A 22,912-nucleotide genomic window follows, 5' to 3' on the forward strand; every position below is an offset into this window, starting at 1 on the left:
GAATTATTCAAACACCCTAAATTTCAAGACAGAACTTCTAAGAGCGACGTCCCAGCCCAGTGTTATGTGTGCTATAATATAGGTGTGATGATTGATAGATGGCTTCGTTGAAATGACAGAAGTGATACATGACGTAGCTGCACTGTATGATTCTGACACATACCATAAGACTCATATTAACACTTCATGATTTAAAAAAGGCCTGTGGTGTTTTTTTCCCCCATTGTGCAGCTATACGTTTATCTTGTATTCGTTTCTGTATGCTTGAGTGATTATAGCTGTGTGTTTTAGTAGCTGGGGGGGGGATATATGACGTTATCTGACGTGTCACTGGAAATGGGTGTGGCCATGACGATTATGTGACTGCCCTGCTTATGTGACTGCCCTAAACAGCAGGAGGTCAATGAGTCATGGTGTAGCTCAAACTGAGTTTTGCCCGTCAACTGAACTGTCTGTGTGTGTGTGTGTGTGTGCCGCCTTATCCAATATGTGTATGTGCAAGCTTGTGTGCTGTCATCTCTAAGTTGTGTGTGTGTGTGGTATCTCTTCATATGTGCCCTTATCACCAACAGACCCCATAGATTGACTGTCAGAATTGCTTTCCTCCCTGCTCCCACTCCCAACCCCACAAACAAATGAGCGAGCAAATCAGAATGGGAGGAGATGCTGTTCTGAAATCGAGTCCCCAGTCTGTCACAGCACCGGGAGCAGAGAAATCACATCAGCCCCAGTTAGCCGAGAATAAAAAACAAAGTGTGTCAAGAGTATGGGGGCTCCATTTCTCTCTGTCTCCCTCTCTGTCTTTCTCAGGGCGTTGGTGACAGAGACATGGGACTGGGATTCTTAATCAACCTGTGTTCAGCTACCTCTGCGTTGCTTGCTCGTCGGGGTTTCAGGCTGCGTATCTGTAAAGCAACTATACTGATAACTATAAGGGATTTGTAAAATACATTTGATTGATTGATTGACATTTGATTGATTGACTGAATGAGATTTGAGTCGGGAAGGAAGGTTGACCCTCTCTATGCTGGTAGAGGTAAAGCTAGGTCTGAGACTCTGCGAGACACAGCTATCTCTGTCTGAGCAGCAAGACTCATCTTTTGGACTTGTGAGTCAAAGGAACAGATATCGATGTGAAATTGGTATTCTGAAGATAATGTTCATGTCTGAAGGGCTCGTGACGTCTGTGCTGGGAGATATATATAAAAAAAAGAGGGTTGGAAAGGAATATATAACATGAAATTGATATTCTGAAGAGATATGTTCATGACTGGAAGCTTGTGAAGTATATCCTGCTAAATATATACTGTATGTCCTAAATACATTTTTGAAGACTGTGAAGGAAATGAATTGATATTGATGCAGAATAGATTTTCTGAGGATATAATATACGATATCAACCCAGATGGAGATACATAACTGAGGACTGATATCTACCCAGATGGAGAGACATATCTGAGGACTGATATCTACCCAGATGGAGATACATAACTGAGGACTGATATCTACCCAGATAGAGATACATATCTGAGGACTGATATCTACCCAGATGGAGATACATATCTGAGGACTGATATCTACCCAGATGGAGATACATATCTGAGGACTGATATCTACCCAGATGGAGATACATAACTGAGGGCTGATATCTACCCAGATGGAGATACATAACTGAGGGCTGATATCTACCCAGATGGAGATACATATCTGAGGACTGATATCTACCCAGATGGAGATACATATCTGAGGACTGATATCTACCCAGATAGAGATACATAACTGAGGACTGATATCTACCCAGATGGAGATACATATCTGAGGACTGATATCTACCCAGATGGAGATACATATCTGAGGACTGATATCTACCCAGATGGAGATACATATCTGAGGACTGATATCTACCCAGATGGAGATACATAACTGAGGACTGATATCTACCCAGATGGAGATACATATCTGAGGACTGATATCTACCCAGATGGAGATACATATCTGAGGACTGATATCTACCCAGATAGAGATACATATCTGAGGACTGATATCTACCCAGATGGAGATACATATCTGAGGACTGATATCTACCCAGACGGATGTATATATCCGAGGACTGATATCTCCCCGAAAGGAACGGATATTCATTTGAAATGTTTTTTTTTTGTTTGTGAAGAGATACAGTATGTTTGTCTCAAGGCTCACAAAATCTATCTTGATAAAGGGGAGAGATGCATGTAGATGTGAAATCATTGGTCTTTAGGGGAAATTAGTGTTTCTGGAGTTTGAGGGATGAGTTTGAGTTGCTTTTCAAAGCCTCTGGTTTGACTGACTTCATCTTCATTGAAGTCGGTATGTATGTCCCCTACTGACCCTCTTTTTTTCTGCCATTCCCAGTTTCTCTATCCTCTCTCCTAAATTCACGTGTTTCCATACCTCCTCTGCCGCTCTGTCTTCTTTCTTTCTCATCTCCTGTTCTACCCGATTCTTCTTCCTCGCTCTAACTCCCGTTCGCTCTCTCTCTTGCTCTTTCTGCTTCCTCAGTCTTTTTCTTTCATCTCGACAGGGACCTTAATAAACAGTGTAGCTGTTTCTCAATCTGCCCGCAGGGATTCAACGTGCTTTTCAGAGGCACACACAATAAGACACACACACACACACACACAATACAACACACACACATTACAATACAACACACACACATTACAACACACACACACACACACACCCTTTCTGGTTCTTCCTCCACCTTTCAGTAAAATGGTTACTAGCAAGAAAAACTATTATGGGTACCTCAGGGAAATGACTTTCCCTGTCATTGTTGAGTTAGAGAGATGGAGCAGGAGATAACAACTTGCCCAGGAGTGTTAAGTTAGGCTACACCTTGAGGAAGTAGTGTGGAGTGGGACCTACTGTAGAGCGAGAGACTTCTAGATAAAGGAATATAATGAAAGATAGAGGTGGAGACGGTTTCCTTGGAGGGATGAAGTGAGAGAGAGAGAGAACGGTAGAGAGAAAGAGAGACTGTTGAAAGAGAAGAGCAGAGCCCACTAAAGTATTTGTGTTTTAATCGGCATCACAAACCTGGCGCTGTACCTCCTGTCTATTTTCTGAGCATGATGAGTGGTAGCTAGCTACAGTGGACATGGGTCATGATACATACAGTAGATGTAGTCGCAGAGGACACATGCTGCCGTACTCCGCAGAGACCTGGCTGCACTGTGATCATACATTCGTCTCTGTTCACACCTGGCGACAGAACATACAGTACAGAACGTGTAGAACACACACGTGTGTGTGACACTGCACAGGATATCACACAATAAATCACATGTTACAGTTTTTTGCAACCCATAGGACCCATTTCTCAATACTTCGGTCACTTTTTCAAAACTCTTCTCACAGTGAGCACAACAGCATTCTATGTGGCCTAAACTGTGGATCCTTTTTCACTGCTTTGGCACCAAATGCATTCAATGGCTACATCTTTCAATTTTCATGAAATATTTTCTCACGCAGACACAACGACCACCAAAACTCTATGTACCTACAGGCCAATTTGCACATGTTTACGTACTCTTTTCAAAACTGTTAAACTTAAGTTCAAAATCTAACATAACACAACATTGAATAAGACAGCAATTTGCTACATTTCTACAGTAATACCGTACTGAAATATATTCCAAATCTAAAAAATGAAATGCTATCAAAACAATTAGACCAACCACAGCTGATTCCCATTGTAGCTGAACACCTGCCCAGGTGTTAGTCTTTCACTTTCATTACCGTCTATACAAAATGGGACATGTTAGGAATAATGCTGTGCTGTAATGTAAACATGGACTCAGCCAGAGATAGAGATTATGAGCTGTAGTCTCAGATGAGATTAGGGCTACTATAATTGATCACGTAATAAATCATGGTCTATCAATGAGAGAGGCTAATCCGAGAGTGCAGCCAAATCTGCAACGCTCAACAGTGGCATCTATTGTGAGAAATTTCTGGCAAAAAACAGGTAAGATGTGCATTCTGCAAGGCCATCTGACTGAACTGCACATTACAGAAGTCAATTGAGCAAAGCCTCCAAACCCACTTGTGTGTAAATGTTATTGTATTTCTGCTTAGGACCCAACGGTTTCCTCCCACAGGCGGGAGAGGTAGGATTTTCACTGCTGTGCAGGAAACTGCAATCGTTGATATGGTCATCAGAAACAATGGCATAGAACTCACAGAGATTCGGGACAGAGTGTTGGCAGACAACATTACATATGGAAATATTCACAATGTAAGCATTACAACTATTTCTAGAGTCCTGAAACAACATCAAGTCAGGATGAAGGAGTTGTACACTGTCCCCTTTGAGAGGAACTCTGAATGAGTCAAGAAACTCAGGAACCAATATGTCTAGGTAAGATGACTATAAAATACAGAATTGGTTTTGAACAAAACCAAACAGGGCAGAGGCACACAATGGCATGTTTAAAGGTATAATGTAAACTACCGTAATAGCCTAACTCTTTTGTTGCCATGTGGATTTATTTGAGAGAGTCATGGAGATTGAAGCCAGGCAAACACCCCACATATTCATCTTTGTGGATGAGGCTGGTTTCAACTTGGCCAAAACACTGCGGCGAGGAAGGAATGTGATTGGGAAAAGAGCCACAGTGTATGTCCCGCGCCAGAAGGGTTGCTAACATCACAATGTGTGCAGCAATATCCTCTGATGGATTGCTGTTACACAAACCGCTAATTGGGCCATACAACACCGAGCGTCTCATTTCATTCCTGGATGACCTCTATGGAAGGGTTGTGCCAGGTGAGGAAAGGGTTGCAGTGAGGCCAAATCGGCCAACGTTTGTAATTGTATGGGACAATGTGGCATTTCACCACTCCCTGTGCAGTCACAGAGTGGTTTGCAGCCATCCCAGAATGGTGTCACTTTTCCTCCCACCTTACTCTCCATTCTTCAACCCCACAGAGGAATTCTTTTCCTCAAGGAGGTGGAAGATTTATGACCACCATCCACATGATCAAATGTCCCTCCTGGACGCAATGAATGCTGGATGCCTGGACATATCTGCAGAAGATTGCCAGGGATGGACCAGGCATGCCAATAGACTAGTTCCTAGGTGTATTGCCCAAGATGACATAAGATGTGATGTGGATGAGAACCTGTGGCCAAATGCAGAAGATAGGGTTGACTAGCATTGCTACTGTATCTGTATCGGTAGATGGTGTATATACAAATTCTTGTCTTTTGGAATCACTCAATGCCAAAAAATGACAAACATATTGAAGCATATTGCATCATGTCTGATACATTCCTGTAACATATACTGCCGTGAATTCTAAACAGTAGAGAGGGGTCATTCTGGTTTTGTAAAGACATTTTACAAAAGAAAACATTGTGTAATGCTACCTGTTGTTAGTGTTTTTTTAGGTCATTGTTTTATGAGTGACAAAGGGTGCTTGTTGGGTGACAACCTTTGCTAGTGTTATGGAAGAATGAGTTGATTTGAGACGTGTATGAAGTGTTTTGGTCGTTTTAGTGCATTTTGGATGTGAAATGAACTGCTGTGCCAAGCTGAAAGTTGGTTAGGAGAACTGTGTGAAGAGTGTGGAAAAAGTGACATACAGTAAGCATTGAGAAATGGGTCCTAGCGGTGATTAAAAAAACTAACATATCATGATCCCCCCCCTTCTCTCCACCTCGCTCCCTAACACCTGTCTATTACATCTTTCTCTCTCTACACCCTCTCTCTCCCCTTCTCTTCCTGTTTCTCTTCCCTTTTTTTAAGTCCATCACCTCCTCATCCTCCTCCTTTTCCTCTCCCACCCTTTCCTCACACTCCCCCTCCACCTCCCTTCCTCTCTCTCTCTCTCTCCTCCTTTCTGTCTCACTCTGCGCTCTCCTAGTGTGCGTTTTATAGATTCATGTATGTACTGGGGGATGTAATGATGCATGGACTGGGTGATAAGTGAGATGGTTGATCGATTGGAGGGCTGTGTGTGCTTCATGTACAAGCTATGAGGGCTGTGTGTGTCAGGGGTGGGGGGGGGGGGGGGGGGGGGGCAGGAGAAGATGTGACACACAGGTCTCTGTCCCCTTGAGAATTATTTGTGTGTCTTATGAAGGTGCTTGTGTGACAGTATGATTATGTATGAAATCAATTTCGTTAACGTAAATAATTGGTTTGTGGAGGGTGTGTGTGTGTGTGTGTGTGTGTGTGTGTAATTCTGTGTGTTTGAGTGTCATGTTTATACTTAAGGGGGGTGGAATGGTTTAACAGTAGTGAAATCATGATCTATGATTCAATGAATCAACCTCTCACGGATTCACAGATTTACTGATTTACGGATTGTTTGCTAGGGGATGGGGGAAAAGTGTGACACCAATCAGGCCCTCGAGGACTGGAATTGCCCAGGCCTGCTCTAGAGTATTTTGGGGGTAGGAGCACAGCAGCAACTACTAATGTGTAACAGGTGAGAGAGAGAAGGAGAGGGAGGGAGAGGAGCTAAGCGCCACCACAGAGATTGAGAGAGTAGAAGACCGGAAGAGTGGGTCGGTCCATGAGCGGCATGAGTGGAGAGAGGGAAGGAGTGGGAGTGCAAACTGTCAGACATGTGACGAAACCTCTTCGGACAGACCGAGCGTAGACAAGGCTGTTACCATGACTACAACATGGGCGCTGTGGTGGGCACGTTAACCATGGGGGAGAGAACCAAGGGGGAGAGGAGGGGAGGCCGTCCAGAGGAGAGACACATGCGCATGTACGTGCACACACGCACACACACAACTTAAAAAAAGAGTGTTAGCACTCACATACACACATTTATGAAAACAACACAACCTACACCTAGCAATAACACACGCAACCAATATAAAGTCAAACACACACACACACACACACACACACACTAATAATCAGGTAACTGTGTTACTACACCATGGAAGCATCTGTTGAATGTTTGTGTGAGAGAGAGACTGAGGTAACAGGTGTGTAAAAACTAAAGAGCGAGAGAGAGTTTCATCAGGAAAGAGAGAATGTATAGCTAGTGTTCATGTCTATGTGCATGCCAGGGTGGTGTCTGTGTGTTTGCATGTCCATGTGTTGGAGGTGGAAGGAAGTGACGTGTGTGTGTGTGTCTGAAGAAGAGAGAAGAGTATGTGAGCAGAGTGATAAATACCTTGCATGTGTGTGTGTCGCCCCTCCACTGCTGTGCGCACACGCACGCACGCACGCACGCACACACACACATGCACAAGGTATTTATCACTCTGCTCACACACTCTTTTCTTGCCTGTTACCTTGGAAGCACGGTCGTCATGGCAACAAAAGATGTCCGTTTTGGGAGGGACAGGTCAGCGCGGTGTTATAGGACATGTGGGTCCAAAGTTAACCAAGGCCGTATAGGGCATGTACTCACAGGTTACGAGAGAGAGAAAGAAATAGAGAGGGGGGGTGGTTATGAAAGGGAGAGGGGAGAGAAGGGGGTATTGAGGATCGGTTGCTCTCCATGTTAGCCAGAAGAAAATGTGCTTATTGCTCATTTGCATTCTTTTGCATATTACTTATTGCTCATTTGCATACTTTTTCATACTACTCTGTCATTCTAGGATATTTCCATATGGGCTATTGCCATATTGTAACATTATAACATTCAACTGAACACAAATATATAAGCACCGTGTAAAGTGTTGGTCCCATTTTCATGAGCTGAAATAAAAGATCCAAGAAATGTTCCATGCGCAGAAAATGCTTATTTCTTTCAAATTTTGTGCACAAATTTGTTTACATCCCTGTTAGTGAGCATTTCACCTTTGCCAAGACAACAATGTTTTGGAGAATTTGGCAGTACGTCCAACCGGCCTCACAAACGCAGACCACGTGTAACCACGCCAACCCAGGACCTTCACATCCGGCTTCTTCACCTGCAGGATCGTATGAGGCCAGCCACACGGACAGCTGATGAAACTGAAGTATTTCTGCACAATCTGTCAGAAACCGTCTCAGGGAAGCTCATGTGCGTGCTCTTCGTCCTCACCAGGGTCTTGACCTGACTGCAGTTCGGCATCATTACCGACTTCAGTGGGCAAACACTCACCTTCGATGGCCACTGGCAGGCTGGAGAAGTGTTCTCTTCACGGATGAATCCCGGTTTCAACTGTACCTGGCAGATGGCAGACAGTGTGTATGGAGTTGTGTGGGCGAGCAGTTTGCTGATGTCAACTTTGAGAACAGAGTGCCCCATGGTGGCGGTGGGCTTCAAGTATGGGCCGCATAAGCTATGAACAACGAACACAATTGCCTTTTATCGATGCCAATTTGAATGTACAGAGAAAACGTGACGGGATCCTGAGGCCCATTGTCGTGCCATTTGTCCGCCTCCATCACCTCATGTTTCACCTATTGAGCATGTTTGGGATGCTCTGGATCGACGTGTACGAAAGCGTGTTTCAGTTCCCGCCAATATCCAGCAACTTCGCACAGCCATTGAAGAGGAGTGGGACAAAATTCCAAAATTGCATGAGGCAATTGGTGATCACACCAGATACTGACTGGCTTTCTGATCCACACCCCTACCTTTTTTGTTAAATGTATCTGTGACCAACAGATTCATATCTGTATTCACAGTCCTGAGAAATCTAAAGAATTTATTTACATTGACTGATTTCATTATATGAACTGTAAACTGTTGTTTAAAAATAAAATGTTGTTCAGTGTAAATCCCATTGGCTAACTTATCATATGTTTTATATTATGAAATACTGTATATGAACACGTACATGATTAAATATAGTTTAGTGCATTATATGTCTTGTTCCCAGTTCCCTCCATATACTCTGCGTTCAATATGAGGCTGTGAGAACGTCAGATTACAGTCAGATATCCCTTGTGACATGTTACACATAATATGTGATATGTATAAGGTGATTATAGTCCTATTCTAGTAATGCATTGTCATGTCATCGCTTTATCATAATAAAGCTGTGCTCTCGACGTGTGTTATCCTGTTCGGTTTCTATCTCCCTGATGTTCTCTGCTGCTTGTTGTCTCTGTGACAGTGCCTGTGTGTGTCTCCTCTGTGACAGTCAGTCTGACTGAGTCTCAACAGAGGGTTTTTGATGGCTTTTTCCCTCTGGTGATTTGTTCATTCCTTCTCTTCCGCCTCCACCGTTCCCTCCCTCACCTGGACCCCTGAAGCAATGTTGTCTTCATCTCCTCTCTCACTGCCACTCTCGCTCTCCTATTTTCTGTCCCTTTGTGTCTTTTCTGCCATCTCTCTCTGTCTTGCTTTCCTTTCCTCGTCATCTCTCTCCATATCTCTTCCTCCCTCGCTCTATCTGTCAACCTCATCTTTTTGTTGTCCCCAATCTGTCTCCTTCCTCCCTCTCTGTTGTGCTCTCGTATCCTCCTCTCCTGCTCATTGCACTCTTCTGTTTCTCTTTATCTCTTTCTTTCTGTCTCTCTCTCTCCCACACACTTCAGATTGTATCATCTGCATCTTTCTCCTCGCTCTCATCCCAACCCTTCCACATCCCTCTATTTGTCTCCCTCATCCACCTCTCTCATTTAATCCCCTTTCCCTCCCTCCCTCCCGTTCCGTCTCTCACCCACACTGTGGTGTAGACTTTGTATTACAGGGTGTGAGAGTGCTTATTAACCAAGACATCCTGTGACGACAGCCTCAGTTGACTATCTAGTAGTATGCGTGTGTCTTCATCTGCGGACACCATGCATGCAGAATCCTCTCTTCTTGTCCATGGGGATGAGCGGACGGATAAACTCTAATGCCTTTCACACTGACTGTCTCATGGCATTAGGGTAATAATTACTGAAGTGGTGTGTGTGTGTTTGCTGAATCTTTGTCGGTCAGTTTCTGCCTGTTTTGCCTGGGTGTGTTGCTTTTTCACTCTCTAAGAATCTGTGGAGATGCCACTCTCTGTGTGTCTGTTTTGGACATAGCGAGCCATTCAAAAAGGCTGGTGATCACGTACATTGGCAGTGGGGCTGCCTCAAATTTGACAGTGATTTATTGCCGTGTGAAGGGTGAACCCTGTTGTTGAGGTATGCCAATTTGCCACCCTGAAGTCGATACAGTTGCTTTAGTCAAATGGGATTTAGAAATGAGCGTCTTATTTCCACTGGTTGTGAGTGTATGAGGTAAGGCTGTGGTACTCCAGTTGTGTGTGTAAAAGTGTGTAATATGTCTATGTTAGTGATCCATATGTAGTGCGTTCAGAAAGTACTCATGCCCCTTGACTTTTGCGCGCATACTTTTTTTAAATTTTGGATTACAATGGACTTATTGTTATTTTTGTCAACGATCTACACAAAATACTTTGTCATGTCAAAGTGGAAGAAAAACTCTATCATTCTGTGTAAGTCTTAGGGCCCGATCCTGACTTAGGCATTTATGGCGACTTAGGATTTTACGCCCTTCCTACACACGCCTTTCCTACGCACTTCTCAGTATTTAGTATTCAGACTTGCCTTATCGAGTTGCCAACAGATATTCTCGTGGAGTTTTCATTGAATGGGGTTTAAAGTACATTTATCTTAAGCCATCCCTTTAAATAAGGTGCACCTTTAATTAGAATTTGGTCGACAGACTCATTAGAATACATTGAGAGAACAGGGTCAGAATATAGGGCGCCAAGAAAGAAAGCCATCTATGCAGAGTCATCTCTGTTTCAGAACCAACTGGTAGATACATTCTTGTAGATTATTCAGTCAAATTTTTGTGATAGGAAAGTACAAAAAATGAACCTTTGCACACAAAATATAACGATGACTAAAAAGTACAGTGGTTTGATCCACCCTGAAAGTTTCCATATTCAAGTTCAATCCACGAAATATTGGAAGGTGGGAAAAAAAGCGTACAATAGGGGTTGAACAACAGTCCTATAAATAGACCCTAACCCTCACTGATCATGGAACTGTACGACAACGATCCAGTCATTATGAACCGTGTGCCAGGTTTAACCTGCTACGTGTGGTCTGAGTTCCATAATGATGCAACTAGGCTACATGTCCCAAACGATTGTACAACGTTAGCCTAATATGATCCACTAATGCCAGCGACCCTCAGGAACAACTACATGGATGTGACAGAGGGAAGAGAGCTAAACGGAATGGAATGATGCAAAAATACATGTATGTGGGTATTACTGACGGTGGCTCCCGATAGTGGCTAATATTTAACATGTTACAAACTGTCAAATAAAATGGAGAAAAGCCCGGGCACATAATCGAGACAAAGTGCACAGATCAACTCATCAGCCCTACTGATGTCTATAGCATTAGTCTCCACATTTCATCCGTGCAATTCAAATTCAGAATAACGGCAAAACTGTTTATTTACAATTTGACTGTGGAAAAGGGGCCGCAATACATGTCATGTTGATATGACTTTCAGTTTGTATGGCTAGTTTCACATTAATCCCCAGGGATCATAAGGAAAAATCATCTAAAACAAATACTATTTGTATTTACAATCCCCTTCTACAAACAGATTACTAATTTACCTAGCTCTTATCAATATCACTTACTAATTTATAAATCACTGTGCACGGAGAATTCTGTTATTTCCATCAGGGGGAAAAAAAGATGCTGCTTTTTCCTCTTGGAACCGGCAGATTCGCTGGACTTTACTCATGGTTTCCTCACGTGTAAAGGTGGTGGAATTATGAGGGAATGAAGTCAAGGTCAGAATACTGTGTATCTGTAGACACACCTCTGCCACACCTTCATTTATTCCATCTCCACCCAAAACGAATAGTGGGTGAATAGCATGCTCTTCTAATCCTACGTTCCCTTCACACGCTCTTACCTCGGGTCAGAATTGGGGCCTAAGAGCGTTGCACACCTGGATTGTACAATATTTGCCCATTTATTCTTTCAAAAAGTCTTCCAAGCTGTCAAATTGGTTGTTGATCATTTCTAAAAACATAATTGCACTTTGACATAATGGGTTATTGTGTGTGGATCAGTGACACAACATCTCAATGTAATCCATTTCAAATTCAGGCTGTAACAACAAAATGTAGATAAGGGGTGCGAATTCTTTCTGACGGCACTGTACCTGCTCAGTGTGGTGATGTCAGAGTAGTGGTTATGCTTCTGAGAGACTGCTCGTCGCTGTTAAATGGCCAATGAGAAGCAGCTGTAGCTCTTGCCTGATTCAGATTATGCAAACGAGCATCTCATACAGAACGATTACCGGGATCAGTTTGAATAGAACGGCAGAAGAGAAGAATAGGGACGCATACACTTATTTACATCACCCGCTTATCCAGCGAGACTTACAGAAGCAATTAGGATTAAGTGCTTACACATCGACAACAACAAAAAAATCACCTAGTCAGTTTGGAGATTCAAACCAGAGACCTTTTGGTTACTGGCCCATCTCGCTTAACTGCTAGGCTACCTGCCGCCCACTCCATTGTAAGGAAACCCTGACCAGACATGTTCAAAGTGCTGAACAGGTTCTGGAAATAATACCATTAGACCAATATGAAAGGAGGAAGTGGACAATGACAGTCAAGGATCTAATCTTGCAAGAGTGTCTGCCTCCCTCTACTGGCAAATTTTAATTACTGCAAGTTGATTTTACTTTATTAATTTGTATTTTTGATTTTTATTTAACCTTTATTTAACTATGCAAGTCGGTTAAGAACAATGACGGCCTACACATACAGTGGAATGTAATTTCTAGGTAAAAATAAAAGCTCTTGGCGTCACTGGTTGGTTTACATGGGGGACAATAACTTGTGTCTATTGTAATTGTGTGTCATTTAAAGGATATAACGTCCATTTAGCAGTTACTTTCAAGCAAGTTAAGCACAGCTCTGTGACGTACAGTACACACACACACACACACACAGCTGGCAGGTTGAAGGTGAGTCTATCATTGTCCTGGTAGGTTCAGTGGGTCATCTCTCGCCCTGGAGGTGGGGTCCATCCTGAGAGTGAAGGACATTCTATTACTAAACAGAGAGAAAGGGGGAGGGAATGAGAGAGAGAGCGGGAAACTGGGGATAAGGGGAGTGAGGATCACAGGCATGGTGCGAAGGTAAGAGGGAGAGATGCCCGAGGGAGGGCGAGGTGGATAAGGAGGGGAGAGGTGGAGAGAGAGAGAGAGCGAGGCAGGTATAATGACAGTGGTTGCAGTCAGTGAGAGGAGACAGAAGTAGAGATAGAGGGGAAGGGGAGAGAGGGGTGGGATACGTCCTGTAGAAAGTTTAGATACGTACCGCCAGAGCAGGGGAAGATAGGAGACCAGGAAGAAAGGGAAAAACCAGCGGTAGACCTGATACATATAGAGATAGATAAAAGAGAGATGGATAATGAGGGAGAACACGAGGCGAGCAGTCTCCATATCATAGCTATTATGCTTCTGATCTGCGGGGCGGTTAAACTACTGCACCTTGTGGGGGTCATCCATGTCGAGGGTGAGTAGTTACCACTGGCACCAGTACTATGCTGAATATCAACCCGGATAGTCTGTGTCTCTTGACCGTGTTAGCCTGCTGAGCAAATAGAGTTAAAAGGCTGTAAATGTGTACTGTGCAAAACTCTGATATTACTTCCATATGAATGGAAGATAGCTAGGAGTATTGATGTCTATGACTATTGCTGTAGTATTATGGGGTGTGAAGGTACAGGGGGGACAAGGCTAATAGTTGGGGGGGGGGGAGCGAACTACTGTTACCTGTGTTTAGGGTTGCAAAGGGAGGGTATATTGCTAGAAATGTTCTATGTAAACTACCGAATAGTTTTTGTAATCTATAAGAAGACATCTAGTGGCCCTTTTGGGGACTTCAGGTTATCATGGGTGTCTGTAATTATCTCTGGCCTTATCACATGTCAAATATATGAAATGATTAAATAAGATGAAAATGTAATGACAAAGCTGTAAAACATTATCCTAAATATAAACCATCAACTTAGTGAACACGTTGGTGTTTAATATGAAAGTTTCATCATGAAATGTATTTTTTTTACACACTTCTATTTATTTTACTATGCAAATATTTATTTGTTGTCAATGTTTTGGCATCAAACTGGTGGAAGTTGTGAAAATAAGTAACTATGAAATAACACATATAGAATCAGGTAGTAACCAAAAAACAGTGTTAAACATCAACATATATTTTAGATTCTTCAAAGTAGCCACCCTTTGCCTTGATGACAGCTTTGCACACTCTTGGCATTCTCTCAACCAGCTTCATGAGGAATGCTTTTCCAACAGTCTTGAAGGAGTTCCCACATATGCTGAGCACTTGTTGGCCTCTTTTCCTTCACTCTGTGGTCCAACTCATCCCAAACCATCTCATCTGATGCAGCACCATCACTCTCCTTCTTGGTCAAATAGCCTTTACACAACCTGGAGGTGTGTTTTGTGTCATTGTCCTGTTGAAAAACAAATTATAGTCCCACTAAGTGCAAACCAGATGGGATGGCGTATCGCTGCAGAATGCTGTGGTAGCCATGCTGGTTAAGTGTGCCTTGAATTCTAAATAAATAATTGACAGTGTCACCAGCAAAGCACCATCACACCTCCTCTTCCATGCTTTACGGTGGGAACTACACATGCGGAGATCATCTGTTTACCTACTCTGCGTCTCACAAAGACGCGCCGGTTGGAACCAAAAATCTCAAATTTGGACTCATCAGACCAAAGGACAGATTTCCACCGGTCTAATGTCCATTGCGTGTGTTTCTTGGCCCAAGCAAGTCTCTTCTTCTTATTGGTGTCCTTTAGTGGTGGTTTCTTTGCAGACATTCAACCATGAAGGCCTGATTCACGCTGTCTCCTCTGAACAGTTGATGTTGAGATGTGTCTGTTACCTGAACTCTGTGAAGCATTTATTTGGGCTGCAATCTGAGGTGCAGTTAACTAATTAAATGATCCTGTGCAGCATAGGCAACGCTCGGTCTTCCTTTCCTGCGGCTATCCTCATGAGAGCCAGTTTCACCATAGGACTTTTTTTGCGACTGCACTTAATGACACTTTCAAAGTTCTTGAAATGTTCCGTATTGACTGACCTTCATGTCTTAAAGTAGTGATGGACTGTCGTTTCTCTTTGCTTATTTGAGCTGATCTTGCCATAATATGGACTTGGTCTTTTACCAAATAGGGCTGTACACCACCCTACCTTGTAACAAAACAACTGATTGGCTCAAACACATTAAGTAAAGATATTCTACAAATAAACTTTTAACAAGGCAGACCTGTTAATTGAAATGCATTCCAGGTGACTACCTAATGAAGCTGGTTGAGAGAATGTCAAGAGTGTGCAAAGCTGTCATCAAGGCAAAGGGTGGCTACTTTGAAGAATCTCATATAAATATATATTTTGATTTGTTTAACAATTTTTGGGTTACTACATGATTCCATATGTGTTATAGTAGCTGTGTCCACTCTTTTGACTGGTACTGTAAACAAATGCCTTATATCATATGGTGCTGTAATTACTATAAAGTCAGACCCATTTGGTCATTATTAACATACACATAAATGTCTTATATCATATGACGCTGTACTTCCTATAAGGTCAGACACCTTTGGTCGTTAATTCCACATACATAAACGCTTAATGATGTAAACACAAATGTATTAACATATAGGAAATGATCACTAACAGCTAAAACAGTTTCATAAAGTCCAGCAATGCAATTACGTTGAACATTACACAGGGCTGTGAATAGTGTAGCTTGTCTTTGAGCTGGCAAATGGTTATTGTCTTTCTTCCTGCTAAAGGTACTGCATGTTGGTTCCAACCTTAAAAGTAACAACAAAGAAAGTTAGCAGGTTTGTTAGGAAATGCCTTTGTCCCACCATCTGGATAAGGGAATTTCTGTGCTGAGCCAGAAACTCTGAATGGGAAGATGGGAAACTCCATTCAATTCGTATTATTATTATATTTCTCTTTCATTTACAAATGTCATAATGTGACCATGAGACATGGCTGTATCTAGGGTGAATTGTATTTAGCTGAGCCTGCTAGCAAGCTACATTTCGGTGAGGTCACCGAAATTATTTAAAATAACAATGAGGTAGCTACTGTATGTAATCTAACTCAACACGTAACTACTACAAAATCATTTAGATTATAATACATAAAGCTTAATTTACTTGTTTTTTTACTGTTCGGTGGCAGTTGATGTTCAAACTCATCACATGTTCAGCGTCTCGTCAGCAACACTAAAAAAGTACTTCCGGATCACGGATTTTACGAAATGTTCTCAATAAAAGTCTCCCACGTAATAGTATAAAATATTTGATACCCATTCATGATATATGAACAATTATTGCTGAAACATTAAAATGATTCATATTTGTTCATGTTTAAGTGACATTTGCATTACATTTTGGTTTTAAATAAATAAATGCCGCCAATGCGAATCACTGTATATGGAATACATATTGGCTTTCAGCAATAACTATTCTGGGTGCCGCAGTAAATGTATGTTAGGGATTACTCAGTAGGGTCTGTAGAATGTATACTGTATATGGTGTCCTTTCTTGGGGCTCTGAATAATACGGAGTGTTTCTGGCCTTTTACGCGAAGCACAGCCACAATGCGTAATATTTGACTATGAACACTGCAGCAGAAGCGAACTCCTTCCTCCCGCTAGTCTTTCCTCCACGTGAGGCTCCAGCAAGTAGAGTATTCATTGGCATCCGAATCATATCACATGTGCGCGTAACGCACTGTAGAAAACACGCTAACAGTGCAGGGCATGCTCACTGAATTAAAGGGAAATTACACTAAAAACAAATCTATGTTTCAAACCCTGATGTGGTTTAAGCATTGTTGTGAAGACAGAAAATCAAAAGTTGTATTTTTTTTTCCCATTAAAAAAACGTGAAAAAAATCGGTTAAACCAGAAAAACTGGGGGAAATCCGAAACCTGTGAAAACAAAACCAAGAAAACAGAATTTGGGCAAAAAAACAAGTAGGCAAAAAAATGTAATGTATGCCCTACCAATGATTTTTGATGCGCGTGACTGCACTTTAGAGTGTGTGTCATCCTGCAGCTTAGCATTTTGGGGGAAATTGAGGTCAGGTCCAATATTGACCATGCACCGAAGAGGGAAAGAGGTTGGGCCATCCTAAAAATGTTTTAGTGAAATATAATATAACATTTTGCAGGCACTTTTATCCAAAGCGACCTACAGTCATGCGTGAATACATTTTTACGTATGGGTGGTCCCGAGAATCGAACCCAATACCTTGGCGTTGCAATGCTCTACCAAGATGCATGACAGGGTTAGAAATGCTTCGTGAAGCCTCAATTTAATATGATTTATAAGGCCTTTATTAAGTGGTGCTTATGTCACCCTTTATAAAGCACATGTTTATGTAATATTTGACATAGTGGGTTATGCCACATTTGACATTGGGAGTTATGTCCCACAGTTATAAAGCATGACATACGGTTATAGATGATTTCCACACATTTAAGTAGTGTTTATGAAGCCGTTATAAGCCGCACATAATTTAAAGCGGGCCCAAAAAAGGAATACTGTACATTAATAAATGTCTTAAGTTAACATAAAGTAGTGTAGTTAGTATAAATGATAAAAGTTACCATAGATTGCCATAGATTTGCTGTTAATTACCAAAATTACCGCAGATTCCAGTAGCTTTGGTAAAATACCAGTAGCTTTGCAACCCTAGCTCTGTGTGAGGCTGGTTTTGTGTGTCAGTGCATGTGTGACTGTACAGTATCATTGAACAGTGCACCTGTCAGAGCAGCTGTAACGTAAGTGTCACTTGGCTTCCCAGGTGAGTTGTGTCTGAATTACCTCACCTCGGGCTAGAGTCAGCACTCTCCACCTCTCACTAATGAGACACTGACAGAGACAGCTCTGCCACCAGAATGAAACCAAATGGCCTGGAGGAGTGTAGGTGCGTGTGTGCCCGTGTGTCCGTCTGCCCGTCCTCTGGTCCCCTCCCCTCTGGCAGAGGCAGTAATGAATTGTTAATGATCAGGTCACTGAGGTCACTCTCTCTACCCTCCTGTGTCTCTTTTTCTCTCTGCTCCATCTCTCCCACTGTCTTATTGTGCCCTCTCTTACCTGAACCGCTCTTTACTTCCCCTTTCTATCTCTCTCTCTCTCTCCCTACCTATTTCTATTTTCCATAGCTGATTAAAATGCAACCTTTTGTGAAAATCTCCTATCTACAGTATATATGTCTCTCTCTCTAGATAAAATTGATGATGATTTTGAGCTGAGCGTTGTGTGTCATCGGCCAGAAGGGCTGGATAAACTGGAGGCTCAGAGCAACTTCAGCAAGAGAGAGCTACAAGTCCTTTACCGTGGCTTCAAAAACGTATGTAGTCAGTCTATACTTGTCATTCCATTTCTCCATCACTTCATCACTTAGTGCCCGTCACCGATGTCTCTCTGGGGCTGATCTCTCTCTCTCTCTTTTTGTCTCTCCGTCTTTCTTTCTCTCTTTCTATTTCCACCGTAGGAGTGCCCTAGTGGGGTGGTGAACGAGGACACCTTCAAACAGATATACGCCCAGTTCTTTCCCCATGGAGGTAAGAAATTAGTTTGTGTATGTGTCTCCATAACATGTAAAGGTGTTGAGTTGTGTAGTGGGTATGTTGCGTAAGCACACAAAGAGTGACATGTATCTATCTTCTCTCCAATGCTCTGCAGATGCCAGTTCCTACGCACACTACCTGTTCGACGCCTTTGACTCAGCACACAGCGGATCCATCAAGTTTGAGGTCAACATTCCTCTACCGCGTCTCAAATTCCCCCCTCTCTTTCTCTCTCCCTCTCCCCCCCCCCCTCCCTCTCTCTCACGATCCTCTGATCACTTACCCTTCGTGCATTCCGTGCTGGATCACTCTCCCTCTTGTTCTCCCCGTGACAGTGTCTCATTCTCTCCCTCCTCCAGGACTTTGTCATGGCTCTGTCCATCTTACTGAGGGGATCAGTGAGGGAGAAGTTGACGTGGACTTTCAACCTGTATGACATAAACAGAGATGGCTACATCAGCAAGGAGGTGTGTGTGTGTGTGTGTGTGTGTGCGCGTACGTGTGTGCTCGTGTGTGAGGTGCACATGTAAGTGGGTACAGCATACAGTTTACGACTGGCTTTCTTGATGTCTATAGTTTTCTCTCCGGTATGCAATCTGGTTTCCGCTCAGGTTATAGATGTGTCACTGCAACCTTAAAGGTCCTCAGTGATGTCACCATTGCCCTTGATTCTAAGCAATGTTGTGCTGCTATTTTTATTGACTTGGCCTAAGCTTTTGATACGGTCGACCATTCCCTTCTTGTGGGCCGGCTAAGGAGTATTGGTGTCTCTGAGGGGTCTTTGGCCTGGTTTGCTAACTACCTTTCTCAAAGAGTGCAGTGTTCAAAGTCAGAAAATCTGCTGTCTCAGCCACTGCCTGTCACCAAGGGAGTACATAGCTCAGGCAGTAGGAAGCTCTCTCATCCCTTAATATGCAGATGATACAGTCTTATACTCAGCTGGAGGTAGTCACATCATACAAGTACTTGGGAGTATGGCTAGACGGTACACTGTCCTTCTCTCAGCACATATCAAAGCTTCAGGCTAAAGTTAAATCTAGACTTTGTTTCCTCTATCGTAATCGCTCCTCTTTCACCCCAGCTGCCAAACTAACCCTGATTCAGATGACCATCCTACCCATGCTAGTTCACGGAGACATAATTTATAGATCGGCAGGTAAGGGTGCTCTCGAATGGCTAGATGTTTTTTTACCATTCGGCCATCAGATTTGTCACCAATGCTCCTTATAGGACACATCACTGCATTCTATACTCCTCTGTAAACTGGTCATCTCTGTATACCCGCCGCAAGACCCACTGGTTGATGCTTATTTATAAAACCCTCTTAGGTCTCAAATCTGAGATATCTACTGCAGTGCTCATCCTCCACATATAACACCCGTTCTGCCAGTCACATTCTGCTAAAGGGCCCCAAACATCACGCATCCCGTATTTTCAGTTCGCTGCAGCTAGCGACTGGAACGAGCTGCAACAAACACTCAAACTGGACAGTTTTATCTCAATCTCTTCATTCAAAGACTCAATCATGGACACTCTTACTGACAGTTGTGGCTGCTTTGCGTGATGTATTGTTGTCTCTACCTTCTTGCCCTTGGTGCTGTTGTCTGTGCCTAATAATGTTTGAACTATGTTTTGTGTTGTTACCATGTTGTTGTCATGTTATGTTGCTACCATACTGTGTTGTCATGTGTTGCTGCCTTGCTATGTTGTTGTCTTAGGTCTCTCATTATGTAGTGTTGTGTTGTCTCTCTTGTCGTGATGTGTGTTCTGTCCTATATTTATATATTTTTATTTTAAATCCCAATCCCCGTCCCCGCAGAAGGCCTTTTGCCTTTTTGTAGGCCGTCATTGTAAATAACAATTTGTTCTTAACTGACTTGCCTAGTTAAATAAAGGTTAAATAAAATAAATAAAATACTTGTGTAGTACATTTCTAAATAATTGTGTGTTTTGTTTCACATTCGACATCCACTGACAGACAAACTGTGCTTTTGTGTGTGTTACAGGAGATGACAGACATAGTCAGAGCGATATATGACATGATGGGGAAGTACACATACCCTGCCCTGAAGACGGACACTCCCAAACAACATGTGGATGCTTTCTTCCAGAAGATGGACAAGAACAGAGATGGAGTAGTCACTCTGGATGAGTTCATTCTGTCTTGCCAGGAGGTAAACTGGAGTTCTCTGGACTTCTATGATTATCTCTCTCTCTCTCTCTCTCTCTCTCTCTCTCTCTCTCTCTCTCTCTCTCTCTCTCTGTCTCTGTCTCTGTCTCTGTCTCTGTCTCTGTCTGTCTCTGTCTGTCTCTGTCTGTCTCTCTGTCTGTCTCTCTGTCTGTCTCTGTCTGTCTCTGTCTGTCTGTGTATATACACACACACTTCACATATGCTGCTACTACTCTGTTTATTATCTATCCTGATTGCCTAGTCACTTTTACCAAATACAATTTTATTTGATCATTAAACATCCCTCCCACTTACTCTTGTATAATACTATTGTAGTTTGAGGGTTTTAGATGGTGGGTTGATCATTCTCTATGTAGACGAACATTGGATGGAGACTGACTACTCTTATGCAAATGTGATGATCAACTGACCATTTTCACGGCCATTAGGCCAGCACTCTTCAACTCAGCTTTTTCCTGTACTCTTCTAACCACCAACAAACATCTGACCAATCAGAATAGAGCAAGTTAGTCGATAATCAATTATCATTACAATTCCAAACACTTTTGTGCAGTTAGTTATTTTAGAACTACACAACAGTGACTTAGAAAATAATATAACTTGTAAAATAATCCTACACTATAATTTTCCCCTTCTGTTGGTCTTTACTCTTTGCCAGAGACAGCAGAGAAAGCGAGACACCCCATTCCCTCGTTTTTTCGGGGCGGGCGGGGCGGAGAGAGCGGGGAGGGGACAATTAGTAGACAAGAGCCATTGGTCTCACACCACTGCCATAATGCAGTTTCTCTGGATCCCTGCAAGGTTGGACTCCCCCCCCCCCCCCCCCCCCAAAAAAAAAAAATGTTTAAAGCATCAGCCGGACAGCAACTCACAAGTATAGACTACCGATCACTGTCCATGGTGCTGAAATCGCTCCATGTCTGTGCAGCTGCCTATTGAATCGATGACATGCTTTCTCTAGTGCCAGGGCATGTAGCCTATAGCGGTGCTTTAGCTAGTGGATACATGTTTATTGGTAGGCCTATTTGGTTGTAATTTTCTCATGTTAAGCCTAACATTTCATAAAAGCTGTACATGGTGTCGAAATGCTGCCATTTACAGTAGACTGCTGGCTGGTGGCAATAATGTAATTGCTTGTTCAGTAATTAAAGTTGGACATTTTAACATTGCAGATTGTAAAATAAATGTTTGATGCGGTAGCTACCAATTGATTTTTTAAATCAATTGTTCTGTATAGCCTGCCGGAACCTGCATGACACGAGCCATCCTCGGGCTCTCACACATCTTTGAAAGCAAGTTGTTATGCTTGAAGCCAGTCTTTTAATTCCAAATAATACAGTCAATCCACCCTCAAAACACTAGCTTACTAGGGATGCTTTCATTATGCAGTGTACTATCTATAGCTATATACCGCATTTAGTTGCTATTTATACACTTTTTATCAAAATTACACATCAAACAGCCTTACAATTAAGAAAAAAGTACTTGGCTTGAGGATAAATTCAGCCACTGTTTGTTGTTGAGCTCAGCGGGTTCTGTCTGGCTAATAGCCTGCACAAATGGGCTGCGGTATTCAAGGTAAATTAAATTGAATCAAATTAAATTCAATTATAGCCAATTTGAGAGACTCCCCTGGTCTGCTGAAGTCCTCCTTGCTTTCTTTCTCTGTGTCTTTCTTTTCCTCTTTCTTTCTCATAGAATAAAGTCTATTTGTGTCTGTGCTTGTCTCTCTTTTTTATGTAGAGGCCTATAGTAGCTACAGCATGGGACTGCGTTGCCTTGCATTTTTGTGAGCAAATGTATTCACCACGGCCTGTATTGCCAACCCAGACAGCCTTTCCTGAGACATTGTGCATTGTATGCTCATGGCGCTGCACACAATCTAAACGTATTCTTGAATAATGCATGCCAAGATATACCAGTGATAAGGGACTGTTCCGAAACTGTTGTATTTGAAGCACAACTCCCTTCAACCCAGTTTTCCTGATGTTGTTATGGTATTCAAGCAATTTTTTACCATCCGTGTAACTGTTGCTTCTGAGGAGAGAATATTTTCTCAACTAAAACTCATAAAGAGCTACCTAAGAAGCATTAGGCTCTCGGTCTGATATGCTCTTTGGAACACCTGAGTAAGCCCCACTCATTGCACTATTTTTCA

General features: G+C 42.5%; 1 protein-coding gene and 1 long non-coding RNA gene across 3 annotated transcripts in view; one reads left to right on the top strand and one right to left on the bottom strand.

The window, feature by feature from the left end:
- Positions 1 to 22,912, top strand: part of LOC129857947 (Kv channel-interacting protein 1-like) — a 42,067-nt gene that overhangs the window by 15,341 nt on the left and 3,814 nt on the right. For both annotated transcript variants that reach the window (XM_055926662.1, XM_055926663.1), the window contains exons 2-6: positions 18,219 to 18,343; positions 18,488 to 18,557; positions 18,679 to 18,749; positions 18,923 to 19,030; positions 20,570 to 20,737. In XM_055926662.1, coding sequence (XP_055782637.1) covers positions 18,219 to 18,343; positions 18,488 to 18,557; positions 18,679 to 18,749; positions 18,923 to 19,030; positions 20,570 to 20,737 — 542 coding nt within the window. The remainder of the gene's footprint in view (positions 1 to 18,218; positions 18,344 to 18,487; positions 18,558 to 18,678; positions 18,750 to 18,922; positions 19,031 to 20,569; positions 20,738 to 22,912) is intronic.
- LOC129857948 (uncharacterized) lies at positions 11,072 to 16,221 on the bottom strand. Its single transcript, XR_008759970.1, has 4 exons — positions 16,138 to 16,221; positions 13,426 to 13,528; positions 13,253 to 13,308; positions 11,072 to 12,985 (listed from the first exon to the last, which is right to left on the bottom strand). It is a non-coding gene; the product is annotated as an uncharacterized LOC129857948 (long non-coding RNA).

The sequence above is a fragment of the Salvelinus fontinalis genome, chromosome 6 (assembly GCF_029448725.1).
Source record: "Salvelinus fontinalis isolate EN_2023a chromosome 6, ASM2944872v1, whole genome shotgun sequence".
Classification (NCBI taxonomy): Eukaryota; Metazoa; Chordata; class Actinopteri; order Salmoniformes; family Salmonidae; genus Salvelinus; species Salvelinus fontinalis.